Source organism: Primulina eburnea, chromosome 3, assembly GCF_022965805.1.
Source record: "Primulina eburnea isolate SZY01 chromosome 3, ASM2296580v1, whole genome shotgun sequence".
NCBI classification, from domain to species: domain Eukaryota; kingdom Viridiplantae; phylum Streptophyta; class Magnoliopsida; order Lamiales; family Gesneriaceae; genus Primulina; species Primulina eburnea.
The window spans coordinates 13,155,835-13,171,771 of NC_133103.1; the positions used below are offsets into that span (position 1 = coordinate 13,155,835).

The following is a 15,937-nucleotide window of genomic DNA, read 5'->3' on the forward strand; positions in this document are numbered from 1 at the left end:
ATTAAAAATTAAATGCACCAAAAATCATGTAGAAACAAAATATAATAAATCTCAAACAAAATATTTTATTCATTTATTTTTTTTAAATATCTTATTTGTGATATATTGTGTTATGAATATGACAAAAATTTGTGTAAGACGGTCTCACGGATCATATTTGTGAGATGAATCTCTTATTTGGGTCATTCATGAAAAAGTATAATTTTTTATGCTAAGAATATTACTTTTTATTGTGAATATAAGTAAGATTGACTCATCTCATAGATTATGATAAATTTTAATAATTTTTTAAAATATTTTATTTGAGGAGGATGTACCGTGATTCAGAGCATAGATGGAGCTGAGGATCACGTGCCCTAAGTTGATTTGTGCCCCTGATTATAATTTTTTAAGTTTTTTATATATATTTTGTGAAATGTTTATATTATCTATTATATTTTATTAAAATTGAAGACATGATAATAACAGTGTAGAATGTATATCAATTTTTTCTTTCAACTTTACTTTTACATGATATTAATATTATATTTTTAAAAAAAATTCAACACACATTTTTTATTTTTATTTTTTTATTTCAATAATTCAAATATCAATTTAGTTTTTTCATAATTTGTCAAATTTCAATTTAATCTATTGATAATGATAAAAAGAATTATACCTTATAATAACTAATTTATTTCAGAAATCTCATATATATATACACAAAAAACCACACATTTTGGAATGGTCCCACACAATTTTCGTGAGTGGGTCCATCTAAAGCACGTGCAATTCGTGTGAGCCGCACGTCTGAGGATAAGGCTCCAAACGCGTGCCAACTCCTTTCACACGCTTCCCTCGTGCCAAACCTACCACCACCGTCACCGCCACTCCTTTTTCTCCTCCGCCGTGTCGCCGCCGTGAAATCCGCTCATCTCTAAAAGCACTGGTGGTAGCATTCGAATTCCACAATTTCACTTTCTTACTCTCTTCCAGTTGTCTTGTCAGAGCATTCCGGCAAGCTCGCCGCTTTCTTAACTGGCGGTAAGTTTGCACCCCTGGATCTTGGTTTGGTTTTTTGTGGAGCGGTGTCGTTTAGATCTGAATCTTTAGGATGTGAGACGATATCAGAACGTGTTCTTCTACTGTAATTGAGGTGTTATTTCTCACAAAAGCTGAATTTTATGGCAAAGAAAAACAACGGGAATATCGATAGCTTTCGCTGATTTTATTTATGTGAAGTTAAATTGTTGTCAAATGTCTTGTTTTGCTATCTGTTCTAATTTTACAACAGATTTCTAAAAGCCATCCATATAACACTGAGCTAGCATAGCGATGCATTTTGTATTTAGAGTTAAACAAATTCAAGATATCACATTCTTCAAACGGCAATATAGAAAGTCCAGAAGTTCGATATTTCAATTTCCTTCGGTTCCCATTTGAGTGCATGTTCAAGATACGATGGAGCTTTTGTTTATTTATCTACTAAACCCATGTATTTTTCTGATGACAAACTCGGTGTTTACTGTAGATATTTTGTTTCAGATAATTCTGAGCCAGCCAGCGGGATTATTTGATCACAAACATATGCGTTCGCTTTCCAGGGACAATATGTCATTAACACATGACAGATATGGTGCGAGATATGGAACCTGATCCTTGTCTGCTAAAATAGAAGATAACCCAGAGAAATAGAAAATTCTGTAAAAGATATTGCAGCAGGGATGCAGAGATTTGCAGCTAGCGAAGAAGATGACGATGAAATGGGAATGGATGTGAAAGAGGAAGATGAAGATGATGACGACGACGACGACGACGACGACGACGACGAAGAGAAGAACATGGGTACACCCACGGTGGTTGGTGTTGATGTGGGCATTGTATCTACGAGTGGTAACAAAAGGTTTAAGCAGCATCAGCTATATCAAGATCAACCAACTCCTCAGGGAGGAGGGTCTCGAAGGTGTAGGCCACAGGAAGAGAAAGAAAGAACAAAGCTTCGAGAGCGACAACGCAGAGCAATCACAGCAAAGATTTTGGCTGGGCTTCGAAGACATGGGAACTATAATCTTAGAGTTAGAGCTGACATTAATGATGTCATAGCTGCTTTGGCAAGGGAAGCAGGTTGGGTCGTTCTTCCCGATGGAACCACCTTCCCTTCCAGACCACAGGTATCTACTAATCTGGTTGCGCATAATATATTCATTTGTCCCTTGGTGGATTTTGAATTGTGAACGTCAATATTTCTCAGCCACTTATAGATCAGCATGTTGGTGACATCACTTGCATCCGTTTGCCTATGACTATTTTTATGTGGGCATGATTAAATAATTTTAGATGTACAATTGGATTCAGTCTCTGCTCCCTTATCATATGTGGCATTATTATGTCAAGGTCATGGGATACTTTGTTGGTGCATTTCCGCTCCCCCCGCACCCCACACATTTTATCCTTGTCTGAGTATTATATTGTTGTGATCCCACATTATCATCCTCCCACGCCAAGAGGTGAGCATGTTTAACATAATGCATGAATGTTTACTTTGGCTGCTGCAGACATATGTACATTCATGCCTATCTTTCAATCACACAATTATTTGTTCAACATCTCCAGGGAGCAAGACCTACCGTCGCGCCAAGTGCCACAGTGACTTCATCCTCTACACATATGCCGGTGCTACATAGTTCACCTCCTTCCTTGAGAGGCATCCCCCCTGGCCATCAAAACACGGCTGATCATAATGCATCTCACATGAAAGGAGTTTTTTTGCCCAGTTCTCCTTACGATGTATCCCCAGTTGACAGATCCCAGACTTCATCCATTATTGGAGACGAAGGAGACATGCAGAATGATCCTCTCCTTGGAGGTCCCATCAATGCAGTTGACAACAGGCAGGTCAGATTTTTGGCTTCCTGAAATCAAATTGTTTCCTTCCCAGTAGTTATCTTCTTAGGCTCTGAAAATTGTCTCGATTATGATCACGATAATTTCAGAAGTAATTATCGAAAGAAAAAAGTAAGCTTTTCAATTTTCAAACCAAATGCTGTTAGTTACTTTCATGAATTTAATATGTAAAACAGCATGTCTTATTTTTTCCTCTACAGTGTTTTTTTTTAAAAAAAATTTGGGATCTTTTCACTCACCCTGGTCTCTCTGATACTTCTGTAACGATTTTCCGTTATAAATTGTCTAGATCGTCGACATACACACAAAGTCGCAGGAGCATGATTTTACTGGCACTCCCCATGTTCCAGTTTATATCATGTTGCCAGTGAGTTCTCTGAGTCTACCTACATTATACTTTTTCTGTATTTTTCAAGTTCTTGTCCTGCCTTCATACCTTTATTGTAAATTTGTCTTCGATTGTTTGTCCATTTGTAGTTTTTAATTTTTACATAATATTCAAGTTAATGGTGTCAGCTGGGTGTCATCAATATGAAGTGCGAGCTTGTTGATCCGGATGGTCTGGTGAAGCAACTGAAAGTCTTGAAGTCGATCAATGTGGATGGTGTTGTGGTGGATTGTTGGTGGGGTGTTGTCGAAGCTCATGCACCCCAAGAATATAACTGGAATGGCTACAAGAGGTTGTTTCAAATTGTGCAAGAGCTGAAAATGAAGTTACAAGTTAGTTCTTCTATTCCTGACTACTTCACATTTAGCCAGTAGATGTTTTTTGTGGCATTCTTACCTTTGTGTATCTCTATCTGATGTTAATGTCAGTCTTCATAGATTGTACAATTAGCTTGGTCGATTTTATATCTGTTGGATGACATAATTCTATCGTTCTTCACTTTTCAGGGTCTTTCTCAAAGAGTATCCTTCATGCTTTTATTATGTATGTATGATGAGTTTCCCCGGATGATGCGCAAATTCTTATATTTACTGGATGGTCCCATCTACTTGTCCCTGTATAGAACATGTAATACCTGCATAGCTGCATTGATTAACTGATCGTGTGAAACAGAAAACAATGACTTTTGTTGGACAATTTTCCTGTGCATCAGAAAGTGATTAATTTTTATCCAAAACATCACAAAATTTCCAGGAAAGATGATGAATTTTTATGCACAAACTTAATGGAATGTTTTTGCAATTTGGATTGCTGCAGAACTGTTGAAACAACCTGGGGTGATGATCATCCATACATGATCTCATCCGGGAAAAAATATTAGATAACTGAAAGTTGTACATGTTATCATGGTCACTGGTCACATCATGGTTAATAATTTTTTGGCTAAAATGGTGCTTCCAAAATATCTACATAGTCAATAATGCGATGGCTGCTGTAAGAATGTTGGCTGTTAGTTGGCAATAAAACATTGACTGCTTGATGAAGTGAGTGCGATGGTCACATCATGGTTAATAATTTTTTGGCTAAAATGGTGCTTCCAAAACATCTACGTAGTCAATAATGCGATGGCTGCTGTAAGAATGTTGGCTGTTAGTTGGCAATAAAACATTGACTGCTTGATGAAGTGCTTGCGATGGTCACATCATGGTTAATAATTTTTTGGCTAAAATGGTGCTTCCAAAACATCTACGTAGTCAATAATGTGATGGCTGCTGTAAGAATGTTGGCTGTTAGTTGGCAATAAAACATTGACTGCTTGATGAAGTGAGTGTGTTGCAGTACTACATTGATTAATTTCCTGTTGCTTTCATAGTTTTCTTTTGAACTTCTACGAAAAATATTATAGTTTTTTTCCTAAACAAAAAACAGGTTCTGATGTCTTTTCATGAATGTGGAGGAAATGTCGGGGATGATGTTTGTATTGCATTGCCTCACTGGGTGGCTGAAATTGGTCGAAGCAATCCAGACATATTTTTCACCGACAGATTGGGAAGGCGAAACACCGAGTGTTTGTCTTGGGGTGTTGATAAGGAAAGAGTATTGAGAGGACGAACGGCTGCAGAGGTAACTAATTAACATTTTCAATGTTTGTGATCTCTCTATATTTTTTCATTGGAAAGTTTTAGAGTCTAGGAGGTTTGTGCCCTTGCTATGCTCATGTTCTTGATAACTTTACTCTTTTAGCAGTCTAGGAGATCTGAAGTTATTATTAGTGAACAGTTCAAGATTTATCTTGTTTATTTATTGCATTTTTACTGACTATTATCAAGAATCCGAGGTTTTAATGCTTTGCTCATTAATTTTTGGTGATTAGTGTCATTAAGAGCATAAAAATTTGTTTGTGCGTGCTAGATATTTCAGATTAAAAGATTGATGATTTGATCCTAAAAGAAAATATTTGGCTTCCTGCTTTCCCATTTTGATTCATATTTTTCATTAGCTTTGAGGTTGCCATGTTCCTCTTATAAATTCTCTTATTGATAGTCACCTCCTCAAGTTTGCCTCAATTAATTTTTTTTGTTTCATAATTTTGAAAATTTATGTAGGTCTACTTTGATTTTATGAGAAGCTTTCGGGTTGAGTTTGATGAGTTTTTTGAGAATGGTATCATATCTATGATAGTAATCGGACTTGGTCCATGTGGAGAGCTGAGATACCCTTCTACTCCAGTGAAGCATGGTTGGAGATATCCTGGTATTGGCGAATTTCAGGTAATGTAAGATATACCAATTTCATACAAAATGCAGCCTTCAGGATTTTAGGCGCCCCACAGACCACCTCTCTCTCTGCCTCTATCTCTTTGATGACAAGACACTAGCATATGTTTGGGCATGGACAATTCATGACCAAGAATATTGACTTTTATCTCTTTTTTTTCGTGTATGTGGTTGGGCGCAGGGCATGCAAAATTTAGAAAATGGTGCTACTAACCAAAATATTGTTCTGTGTAAACTTTGCCAATGCAATACTGGGCATTGTAACCATTTTTTTCTGCCTTTTCAGTGCTATGATCAGTATATGTTGAAAAGCTTGCGGAAAGCAGCTGAACTAAGAGGACACTCTTTTTGGGCACGAGGGCCTGATAATACCGGTTTCTATAATTCCCGGCCTCAGGAAACAGGATTTTTCTGTGATGGTGGAGATTATGATGGCTATTATGGCAGGTTTTTCCTTAGATGGTACTCTCAGGTTTTAGTTGATCATTGTGATCGAGTGCTTTCTCTGGCTAAATTAGCTTTTGAAGAAACCTGCATTGCTACAAAGGTGAGTTGGCCCAAAGTTACAGTCTGTCGTATTATTCAATGTTTCGGCAGACCTTAATTTATATACCACACTGGCTTTCTTTTTACCATCCATCATACAAAGAAACTTTTTTATTAGATATTTTATGTCTCTTTCAGTTCTTAGATAATATTTGGTATAGTGCTCTTTTTTTGTGACTCCATGCATTGGCTCAGTCAGGTTTTTTTTCATTCCCCCACATAGTTTTGTCAATCATCGGACAATTTTATTGTTTAGTTGCAGCATTTGTTATTTACTCTTTACTATCACGTTTCTGGAAGATTTTCTAAGTTCATTTTATGCATGTAATTCTGGAGTTGTGCATGACCAAATTGTATAGTTTAATTGACTTAAACTGAAGTTGACTCATGCAAGATATAATAATATTTTTCTTTATAAGCAGCTATCAGGTATTCATTGGTGGTACAAGACTGCTAGTCATGCTGCTGAATTAACTGCTGGATTCTATAATTCGTGCAACCGTGATGGCTATGTTTCTGTTATGGCAATGCTAAAGAGGCATGGGGCTACTTTGTGCTTTATGTCGTCTGAAATTGGCATGTTTGATAATCATGTGAATTTCTCGGAAGCTTCGGCTGATCCTGAGGGTTTGGCTTGGCAAGTTAGTATTCCTGAATTGATATCATAATTTGAATCACATCATGCTCCTTGGTTTTGCAACATAAAATCTTCATTGCATTAGCCATTTTATTTTCCATGTCAGAGTATGCTATTATCATTTTGAGTATGCATAATATTCTTTGAAATATCATATAGTAACATCTAGTCACCAATTTAGGTGTTGAATGCTGCCTGGGATGGTTGCATACCAGTTGCCGGTGAGAATTCTCTTTCCTGCCATGACAGGGAAGGCTATAACTATTTATTGGATAAGGCAAAGCCCATCAGTGATCCAGATGGGAGGCATTTTTCCTCTTTTACTTATCTGAGGCTCAGTCAACTTCTTTTCGAGCCACAGAAATTCATAGAATTTGAACGATTTGTCAAGAGGATGCATGGTAATGTTACTACTACTTTTTTTTATTCATTCTATTAATTCATCCGTATTTTGACTTGATTAACACTTGCATATTTTATATCTTGGCGAATAGCTTGTGTTTAGACTTGGGTGGGTATATGTTGGATTTGAACCTTTCCTGTGTTCCAGATCATTGATCTTTTGAACTTGCACCTTCCTTATAGTTTATTCTATAAAAACACTTAGAACCATACATTTGGCATTGTTGTGATGCCCAAAAATTTTTCTGCATCTTGTCAATAATGGTAGGAAATACACTTGAGGGGATGCAAAAGGTTGTGTCATTTATAAAAGAAGTTGAGCTCCATTATGCAACAGTGGTGGAAATGCACACGAACCTAATATGTCATTCAGTGTCTGTAAGAAAATATGAAGCATTGATAGAGTTTTTTTTTTATGAATTTAATGCAGTATTTTTAGCAATACAGGGAAGTGGGAAAAAGTTTATTTAAAATCAATGATTGTGTTGAGAGATGTGAAACCGGGAAATATCTTATCTGTAGAAGAGAATACAAATAAGTTGGTTGTGTTCTTGGTTTCTATCTTGGGGACAGAAAATAAAGAAACGAAATGAAGCCGAAAGAGAGTTAAATACCAAGTTGTAACATACATGAATTGTATCTGGTAATAATTAATAAAGAAGTTGGTATATAATGGTCATCTAACAAACTTAGCAAGAGAAAATATATAAATAAACAAATATGATTGTAGTTATAATTGCTGGACAAGAACAAGCTTGAATCGAGCTGCCACCCATGCTATTGTAGTTAATGACGACAATTCTATTTGCATCCTATATCATCATGCCGTGAAATGCCCCTGGTAGTATTGACATCTTTCTCATCTCTATTGCAGGAGAACCCGTCCTCGAATATCAGACGTAGTTCGAAACACCAGATAGTATTTAATTACATTAATTAGGCACGCATCTGTGAGAAAAACGAAACAATCATCAGTCGTACTATGATACTTCATCAGTGTCAATCAAGGTAGGCTAACAGATTCACCTGATATCTGTAGAATTTGTTGCTAATGTTATATTTCATGCATGGAGTAATGAAGCTTAAATTGTGCAGATTGGCTTAAAACGAAATACGCCACAATCACCACTAGATTCTATACTTTCTATTTGGAATAGTGTTTCATCTTTGTAGATGGGCGATGCAATTCTATATGAAACATGAAAATTGTTGGTAGACTTGTATGACTCGACTATCTAACCATTCCTAGTGTATGTTTCATCTTGTCTTTCATGTGTATTCCATGTTAAATTTGGTATGCGCCTGTGGGTTTGGGCCAATGTTGGAGAAGTATCAAGTATACATCATGGGGGAAATTATATCCATGCTCACTGAGGTTTTGTGTAGGAGATCACATACACTTATGTGGTTTGAATATGTACTATATAGCTCTCTCTTTTTTTTTTTTTTTTTTTTTTTTTGTGTATTCTCACTCCTATACTTAAATGTATTTGACATTTCTTTGTATGTTATAACTTATAATTTTACATTTGATAAGAGAGATGAACGTCAAATATACTAAATACATGAGAAATGAATGCAAATGGCCCTACTAATTATTATGTAGTCACATTAAAATTTATTCTTAGTAATGACATTGGCATAAAAAATAATGAAAAGGGAACTTTCTCAAACCAAGTAGAATCATATTTACCTTTCTTGATCCAACTAGATTTCCCACTTCTCCGGGGGAGACGTATTAGTTGGTGGAATATGTGAGATATTAACTCATGTTTAGAAGTTTTACTATTCTTACAAAATTCTTCACACGAGTTTGTTATACAAAATTTGTCCAGTGTTGTTTATCTAATTAATGTGATTTGTAAACTAGTGTGTTAATACGAAAGTTTACCCAATGTGCACTGAAAAGTAACGATTATGGATTATCACGTCGTAAAAAAAAGTTATAAATAAAGACTTCCCCTCAAATGTTTAATTCCCTGTATCAATTTTATTGGATCGTTGCTTGGCAATTCGACCCAAGAGTTGTGATGAAATTTAATTTTTTTTGAAGATAAGTGATGAAATTTAATTTTTTTGATTTTTTTTTTGTTTGATTGATCAATCAAGAATTGGAATAAGAGATTACGTTAAACATCTTATGAAAGATCCAGTAACCTAAAAGAAAAAAGGCATTTCAAAGTAACAAATTGATATTCCCGTATAAAACATAGAAGATTAAAAAAAAAGTTTCAATGTTGAAAGTATATTGGAAATCAACGTCGAAAGATTTGGTGGTTTTCATGATTAAATTACATTCTGGAAAGTGACACTTGGGAATAATAATAAGATGCAATTTAATCATTAGTGTTCATTTTCATATATCAATTGAAATTTAAGCATTAATGTGTATTTAATCCATAATAAAACTGATAAAAATTAGGAATTTTGTTTCCACGTTACATTTATTTATTTATTTTTAAATGTGTGAGACAAGATTGTGGAGCTAATACCTAACTCGAAGATAATATCTTTTGTTCAGTTGTTTATGTTAAAAGATCAACGAATCAAACGACTCATATTTCAACGAAAGCGAACGATTCTACGCGAGAGTTATTCCTCCGTCTTCTGATATGATCTATGACAAAAACTTGTGTGAGACGGTCTCACGGGTCGTATTTTCTGAGACGAATATTTTATTTGGATCATCCATAAAAAAATATTACTTTTTATTGTGAATATCGATAGGGTTGACATGTCTCACAAATAAAAAGTCACGAAACCACTACTCTAATCTATAATCTCCTTTGTATTATTAATAAATTTGATTAATTTTAATGCCACCATTTTTTTCAAAAAAAAAAAAAAACCAGTGCCACGTGGAATCCTTATTCTATAAATACAGCCGAAAACCATAATATGGTTTACAAACCCTAGAAGAAGCTTCCGCTACTCCTCCGTGAAGGTAAGCTCTCGCCACCGCCGTACTCTTTAGTTTTGCATCAGTATAGCTTTCATTCTGTTGCACTAAGAGTCGTGGAATTTGATTTTCCTTGCTGTTGACGTATAATTTTTTGAAAATTTTACCTGCTGGAAATCAACAGTTAATTACAACTTAATCGTCGATTTAGACTGTGTGTTTTTAGCTTTTACCTTTATTTAATGTTATTCAGTTGCTTCAGCTGTTATATATTACAAGATCTGCGATTTTATTGGTTTTATGTAATATTGAAGCATGCTGAAGTTTTTATTTTCTTGCTGTCCACTTTGAGGAAAATACCTCGACTGTAATGGAAATTATGAATAAAATGTTATATTATATAAAGTTCTATATTATAATAAGTTCATTACTTGATGCCTTTGCCTTTGCGAACGTATGTCCTTACTTTGTTGTGGTATTTATTTATATCGAACCATATGGATCTGGGATTTTACAAAATTCCAAATGGAAAATAAAATAAATGAAATTGAATTCTGGCAGCTCGCAGCTTGTATATATTATCCTCCAGCTACGTCGTTGAATATTTTGTTGTTTTGCTTGTTCATGAATGTTCTTCGCGTTTTCCATGAAACCGGTGCGATCAAATTTGTTCGTTTATTAAATCCATGTTCGATCGATTAAATATTGATATATATTTTGCGTGACTGTAAATGCTTCAAAGTATTTTATAAAACAGAGAAGCTTGAACTTTTCTTTTTAATGTCTATTCTGGTTGAGAGAAATTATGGAATGTTTGATTTGCATTTTTTTGGGGTTGCTAAAAAATATTAAAGTCTGGTTAAACGAGATCTTGAATTTGAATAACAATGTCTAGTATGTGGTTTTAAAGTATGTTGTGATTTGACGGCATATTTTTTTAAAAAAATCATGCACCAATCATGGTTATTAACATATGACGTCGCACTAATCTCATTTTTAAGATAGATATTTTTCTCTGATCCCCAGGATAGAATAGATACGCACTACATTCAATTGTTTTAATGTTAATATGACTTGGGGATTTACCTATGGGGTTACACTCATTTTATTGATATAATTACAGTTAATCTAAAAGGCTTTTTTCACTGAGGCATCCTTTGCTAATTGACAATGCTGTGGATGTGCTTTTATGCTTTGGATTTTTATGGTTAAAATAGAATCGATTGTGGTTCTATGAACACTTAACACGTTCTTGAATACTGACTTCTGGTGCCATCTTTTGTTTAAAGTTATATTTTCTTATGCGTCATGTTCTTCAGCTGATTTGGTCATTTTTGTACAGTTCTAGGTAATGGCTCCCAAACAGCCTAATTCAGGCCTCTTTGTGGGTTTGAACAAAGGGCATATAGTGACCAAGAAAGAGCTGGCACCTCGCCCTTCTGATAGAAAAGGGGTAAACATATTTCAGCCCTCTAAGGTGTTAATAACTGATGTGTGAAATATGTTTGCCTAGGTTCTGTATGTAAATGAAATGTGATGTTATTTCGCTGTGAATAGTGTCTCGAATCTCGAGGATACCATAATCATTGGCATTATGGAGAAGCCATTGATATAGTTTGTGTTTTTTCGCCCTTTCCGGACAGAAAACCAGCAAAAGAGTGCATTTTGCTAGAAGTCTCATCCGGGAAGTTGCTGGATTTGCTCCCTATGAGAAGCGTATCACCGAGCTTCTCAAAGTTGGGAAAGACAAGCGGGCATTGAAAGTGGCTAAGAGAAAGTTGGGCACCCACAAGAGAGCAAAGAGGAAGCGTGAAGAGATGGCATCAGCTCTCCGGAGGATGAGGTGATTTGATCGTTTCCATTCTAATTTAATTCGGTTTCATCTTGATGGTTATTGGTTATGCTAATATAATTCTTTTGGTCATATTAGGGCTGCTGGAGGTGGTGAGAAGAAGAAATAGTCTGTTGCTCTCGATTCTACTTGCAGGCATCTGTAGCGAAAAAAAAATTTCTAGCGGTGTTATCTAGTTTGTCTGTTTTGTTAAACTTGAGTTTACATCTTGTTTGTCGTGTCACTAATGCCGTCTAAGGTTTTATTCAAGTTTTAATAAACTAGGAGGCATTTTAAATCGATTTCCCCATCTATTTTTAAAAGATAAGTTTTAACTTTTCTTGCCAAATTGCACGTAATATAGGGCAAAAACTTGTGTGAGACGGTCTCACGGATCATATTTGTGAGACGGATCTCTTATTTGGGTCACCCATAAAAAAGTATTACTTTTTATGCTAAGAGTATTATTTTTTATTGTGAATATGGGTAGGGTTGATCCGTCTCACGGATTATGATCCGTGAAACGGTTTCACATGAGACTCATTCATAATATAGAGCCCTTGTCAAGTCATACACAAAATTATTTGAAAATTAAAGAAATTTATATGTTTCGTTCCGTGAGACGGTTTCACATTAGACTCATTTTGTCAAGTCATACACAATTATTTGAAAATTAAAGAAATTTATATGTTTCGGATAAGAATAAAATATATGATTACTTGAAAACTAAATATGCTGGATGTGAAAATTAAACAGCTACAAATTGAGAAAGGAGGGCATAAATTAATGTTATATTGGTTGATAATTATTTTGGAGAAGCTGTGGCGATTTTTCTCGTGGGCCGATATAAAGCCGTATACTAAAATGGCCCAAGGCTCATACCCAATTGTGTAATAATCTACCCTAATAACATGGTGGATTTAATATCAAACAAACAAAAAACAATATCTAATTATTAAATTTTAATTTTATTTACAAAATTTATTTAATTTATATTTAAATGAATATCAAAATATAATTATAAGAAATATAATTATGACATATGAATTAAAAATATATTTTTAAAAAAATAAAAATAAAAAAAGAGAGAGTATGAACTGAAATACCAAAAGTTAGTTATTACAATCTCTCACATTTTATAATATAACGTAGATTATTATTAATTTAATTTAATTGAATAAAACCTGAATTGTTGTTAGTTCATAAATTTTACGAGCTGAATCTCCGAGGCAACTAGGGCCAGTTTCTGAGTCTGTTTTTGCCCCCTTCTGAATCATTTTCGAAAATCAGATTATTTATTGCCGCAAATGTGATTGGTAATTTTATGCGACTTATGGTTTGTCTCTTCATGAATTTGTGTGGAATTCGTCGGGTTTTTTTTAATATGTGTGTGTGTGATTTCCTGGAGTTTTGATTGTTGATGCGAGTGTAATTGAGGAAATCAAAATTTAAGAAATTTCCTTTATTAATAAATGAGATCATTGATTTGGGATCAACTATAAATTTATGTGTATGATGGATTCAAAATTAGCCCCCGCTGTCCATTGATATGTTGACAGTCGAGTTTTTAAAATATACGAATTAATGTATTGTGTAGTTGGAAGTTTTTGCGAAAATGGATTTTCAAATCTTGTTTTATGTTATATGATGTATCTTATTAACAAAAATTTAAGATACTTCGGTCAGTTTTTCAAAGTTATACGTCAAAAATGGGTACAAATTAACTTAAATTTGAGATGGAGGGGGTGTTTTTTGCTTAGAAGTGTGCTAGAAATTGCTGGTTTCTGGCTTTCGATCTCATTGGCTTTATACTTTTGTTGAGGACATTTACTTGTCCAGCTTCTTTGGCCTTTTCAAGTTCTTTTTTTTCCCTGTAAAATCACTCATCTTGTTCTTTTAAAAAATGGCTGTGTAGTTTGACATAAAATGATCTCCATTCACTGCAGAATTGGGTCTTGTAATCCATCACTATGTGTTAGCAGGACAATGTCCAAAGTTGCATTTATGGTAATTAATGTTTACTTTAAATTTTACCAGATAGAAAGAGGGGAAACTGGAGCCTGTAGGTTTAGTAGTCCAATGGAATTACCTTCAGTTTGTGATAACTTAGAAAGCAGGAGTCAGGGTCCCGGTAGATCAGAGCTATCAGCTTTAATTCCTGGGCTTCCAGATGACATTGTTGTTTCCTGCTTGGCGAGAGTTCCTCGGAGGTACCATCCACATCTTAAACATGTTTCAAAGAGATGGAGAGAGTTGGTATGCAGCAAAGAGTGGGTTTCTTATCGACTCAAACATCATTTAGCTGAGACGTGGATTTATGCTCTGTGCATAAACAAGTCCGAGGAGCTTTGCATTTACATGTTGGATCCAAACCATTTCCAAAGGGGTTGGAAGCTCGTACATGGCCTTCCAAGTTGCTTCTTGAAGAGAAAAGGTGTGGGGTTTGAGGTGTTAGGTACGAAACTCTTCCTGTTTGGAGGCTGTGGTTGGGTGGAAGATGCCACTAGTGATGTCTTTTTTTATGATGCCCTGACGAATATGTGGAGTGCTGCTGGTTGTTTATCCACTCCAAGGTATATAAACATCCTGGTTTCTGTAAAAAGTAGTTACAATAATTCTTTCAAGTTCTACTGGCGTCATCCTGATTGTCAATTGCTGTTATTCTTAGGAGCTATTTTGCACATGAAACTTTGAACGGGAAAATATTTGCCATTGGAGGGCTTGGATCAAAATTAGGTCATACAAATTCTTGGGATTCTTATGATCCCCACACAAATTGTTGGAGTCCTCATATGGACCCAAATGTTATTCCGCATGTTGAAGATTCTCTCGTCTTAGATGGGAAGATTTATGTTAGATGTCGTTCTCAAGGCATATTGCCTCGTGCATATGCTATTGTGTACGAACCGTTTGACGAAACTTGGAACCGTGCTGATGCTGATTTTATCTCTGGTTGGTGTGGTCCTGCATTTGTTATAGATGGTGTATTATTCGTAGTGAACCAAATTACTTTAGGTGCTAGACTAATGGTGTGGCAAAAGGATCGTAGGGAGTGGATAACTGTGAGGAGATTGTCGACGCTTTTGACTCGGCCACCGTATCGACTTGTGGCTGTTGGTAAGAAGATGTTTGTTATCGGGAAAGGACTGAGTACGGTGATGTTCGATGTTCAAGATATTTATCATGCGGATCGTGTTTTGTTGAGTTCTTCTGTTCCAGGTTTGATATCCGTCAATGACGTTATAAGCTGCAAATCTCTTGCTATTTGAGTTTCTTTTGTACATATAAACATATAATATTCAATTTTACATTTACAAATTGCAACACATTGTGCAAAATTGTATCGATTTGAGTCTACCGATAGTACCTCGTTTGTATGAGTTGGGGTAATTCTCTTTCTTTGAAATAACCTAGTGTACTTCACGCTTTGGATGGAATGATTTTAACTTTAAAACATTTCATGGATGACATTGAGATTAAAAATTTCTGATATTACATTAAATTCAAATATCCAAGCAAATAGTAAGTGCAGGTTACTAAAATTTCAAAATAAATCACGAGGACTCGATATTGTCCGCTTCTCAAATCTCAGACTGCAAAAATTCCTGGTGTGGTTACTTTTTTAAGCTTGTTACCTCTAATCAAAATCAATAAATACACATCTCCTTTAGGATCATATGGTACACAACCGACCACTTTACATCTGTATGCAGTTTAGAAAACATGTTTATATCCTTGCACCCGAAAAGTTCATCCAATACAGATAAAAACACACTGCTCGAGCATTGTTTACAAATAAAGATGATAGATACCAAGAAGAAGAAATAAATGTGTAATGCTAGTTCAACTAGTCCTTTTCCTTTTAAAGGCAGGATGGATAACGTCATTGGACGACTCCAATTTATCGATCCTCGCCATATATTCTTTCATCCTCTGCACGACAATTTGCATTTTAGAGGCATTAGTTGAAATCTTTTGCTTAAGAAGCTGTATCTTCTCTTCTTCCTCTCGATCATCTCTGACTAACAAGGCCATGCTCCCTGACTCGACAGGTCTCGCCACACCTGCACGATGG

At 35.2% G+C, this 15,937-nt stretch overlaps 4 protein-coding genes across 11 annotated transcripts in view; 3 read left to right on the forward strand and 1 right to left on the reverse strand.

Annotated features, from left to right (window-relative positions):
• Positions 1-764: 764 nt before the first annotated feature.
• On the forward strand, positions 765-8,580 carry LOC140826592 (beta-amylase 7-like). Of its 6 annotated transcripts, XR_012116842.1 has the most exons (13): positions 765-1,023; positions 1,525-2,150; positions 2,593-2,874; positions 3,173-3,250; positions 3,400-3,603; positions 3,778-3,792; positions 4,700-4,894; positions 5,377-5,541; positions 5,834-6,094; positions 6,516-6,734; positions 6,912-7,131; positions 8,007-8,140; positions 8,228-8,580. XR_012116842.1 is itself a non-coding variant. In XM_073189002.1 (12 exons), the coding sequence occupies exons 2-12, from the start codon at positions 1,704-1,706 to the stop codon at positions 8,033-8,035; spliced, it is 2,115 nt and encodes a 704-aa protein (XP_073045103.1). In that variant the 5' UTR covers positions 765-1,023; positions 1,525-1,703; the 3' UTR covers positions 8,036-8,226. The 6 variants fall into 6 exon arrangements, 5 of the variants coding, with proteins under 5 accessions (XP_073045103.1, XP_073045108.1, XP_073045107.1 ...); XM_073189002.1 differs by lacking the exon at positions 8,228-8,580 and having other exon boundaries at positions 8,007-8,226; XM_073189007.1 differs by lacking the exons at positions 8,007-8,140; positions 8,228-8,580 and adding an exon at positions 7,225-7,967.
• A 1,379-nt stretch (positions 8,581-9,959) lies between these two features.
• On the forward strand, positions 9,960-12,164 carry LOC140826602 (large ribosomal subunit protein eL36y-like). The gene is made up of 4 exons (XM_073189036.1): positions 9,960-10,076; positions 11,374-11,484; positions 11,675-11,874; positions 11,962-12,164. Exons 2-4 carry the CDS (start codon positions 11,383-11,385, stop codon positions 11,990-11,992), a joined length of 333 nt encoding a protein of 110 aa, XP_073045137.1. The 5' UTR covers positions 9,960-10,076; positions 11,374-11,382; the 3' UTR covers positions 11,993-12,164.
• Positions 12,165-13,055: 891 nt separating this feature from the next.
• Positions 13,056-15,290, forward strand: LOC140826596 (F-box/kelch-repeat protein SKIP4-like). Of its 3 annotated transcripts, none has more exons than XM_073189016.1 (3): positions 13,056-13,178; positions 13,900-14,435; positions 14,531-15,290. In XM_073189016.1, exons 2-3 carry the CDS (start codon positions 13,942-13,944, stop codon positions 15,129-15,131), a joined length of 1,095 nt encoding a protein of 364 aa, XP_073045117.1. In that variant the 5' UTR covers positions 13,056-13,178; positions 13,900-13,941; the 3' UTR covers positions 15,132-15,290. The 3 variants fall into 3 exon arrangements, with proteins under 3 accessions (XP_073045117.1, XP_073045116.1, XP_073045118.1); XM_073189017.1 differs by having other exon boundaries at positions 13,061-13,178; positions 13,929-14,435; XM_073189015.1 differs by having other exon boundaries at positions 13,058-14,435.
• A 295-nt stretch (positions 15,291-15,585) lies between these two features.
• The window catches only part of LOC140826601 (uncharacterized), a 54,638-nt gene continuing 54,286 nt past the window's right edge, over positions 15,586-15,937 (reverse strand). The window contains exon 2 of the mRNA XM_073189035.1: positions 15,586-15,926. Within this exon, the coding sequence (XP_073045136.1) occupies positions 15,706-15,926 (221 nt within the window). The 3' untranslated portion in view covers positions 15,586-15,705. The remainder of the gene's footprint in view (positions 15,927-15,937) is intronic.

Bases quoted from the DNA above. Each gene is read 5' to 3' on its own strand.
- LOC140826596 (XM_073189015.1), top strand. From the start codon at position 13,789: ATGATCTCCATTCACTGCAGAATTGGGTCTTGTAATCCATCACTATGT. The intron at 14,436-14,530 runs GTATATAAACAT...TGTTATTCTTAG, and splicing joins GGTTGTTTATCCACTCCAAG to GAGCTATTTTGCACATGAAA.
- LOC140826592 (XM_073189002.1), top strand. From the start codon at position 1,704: ATGCAGAGATTTGCAGCTAGCGAAGAAGATGACGATGAAATGGGAATG. The intron at 2,875-3,172 runs GTCAGATTTTTG...TAAATTGTCTAG, and splicing joins ATGCAGTTGACAACAGGCAG to ATCGTCGACATACACACAAA. The intron at 7,132-8,006 runs GTAATGTTACTA...TCTCTATTGCAG, and splicing joins ATTTGTCAAGAGGATGCATG to GAGAACCCGTCCTCGAATAT.
- LOC140826602 (XM_073189036.1), top strand. From the start codon at position 11,383: ATGGCTCCCAAACAGCCTAATTCAGGCCTCTTTGTGGGTTTGAACAAA. The intron at 11,485-11,674 runs GTAAACATATTT...CTTTCCGGACAG, and splicing joins GCCCTTCTGATAGAAAAGGG to AAAACCAGCAAAAGAGTGCA. The intron at 11,875-11,961 runs GTGATTTGATCG...TGGTCATATTAG, and splicing joins TCAGCTCTCCGGAGGATGAG to GGCTGCTGGAGGTGGTGAGA.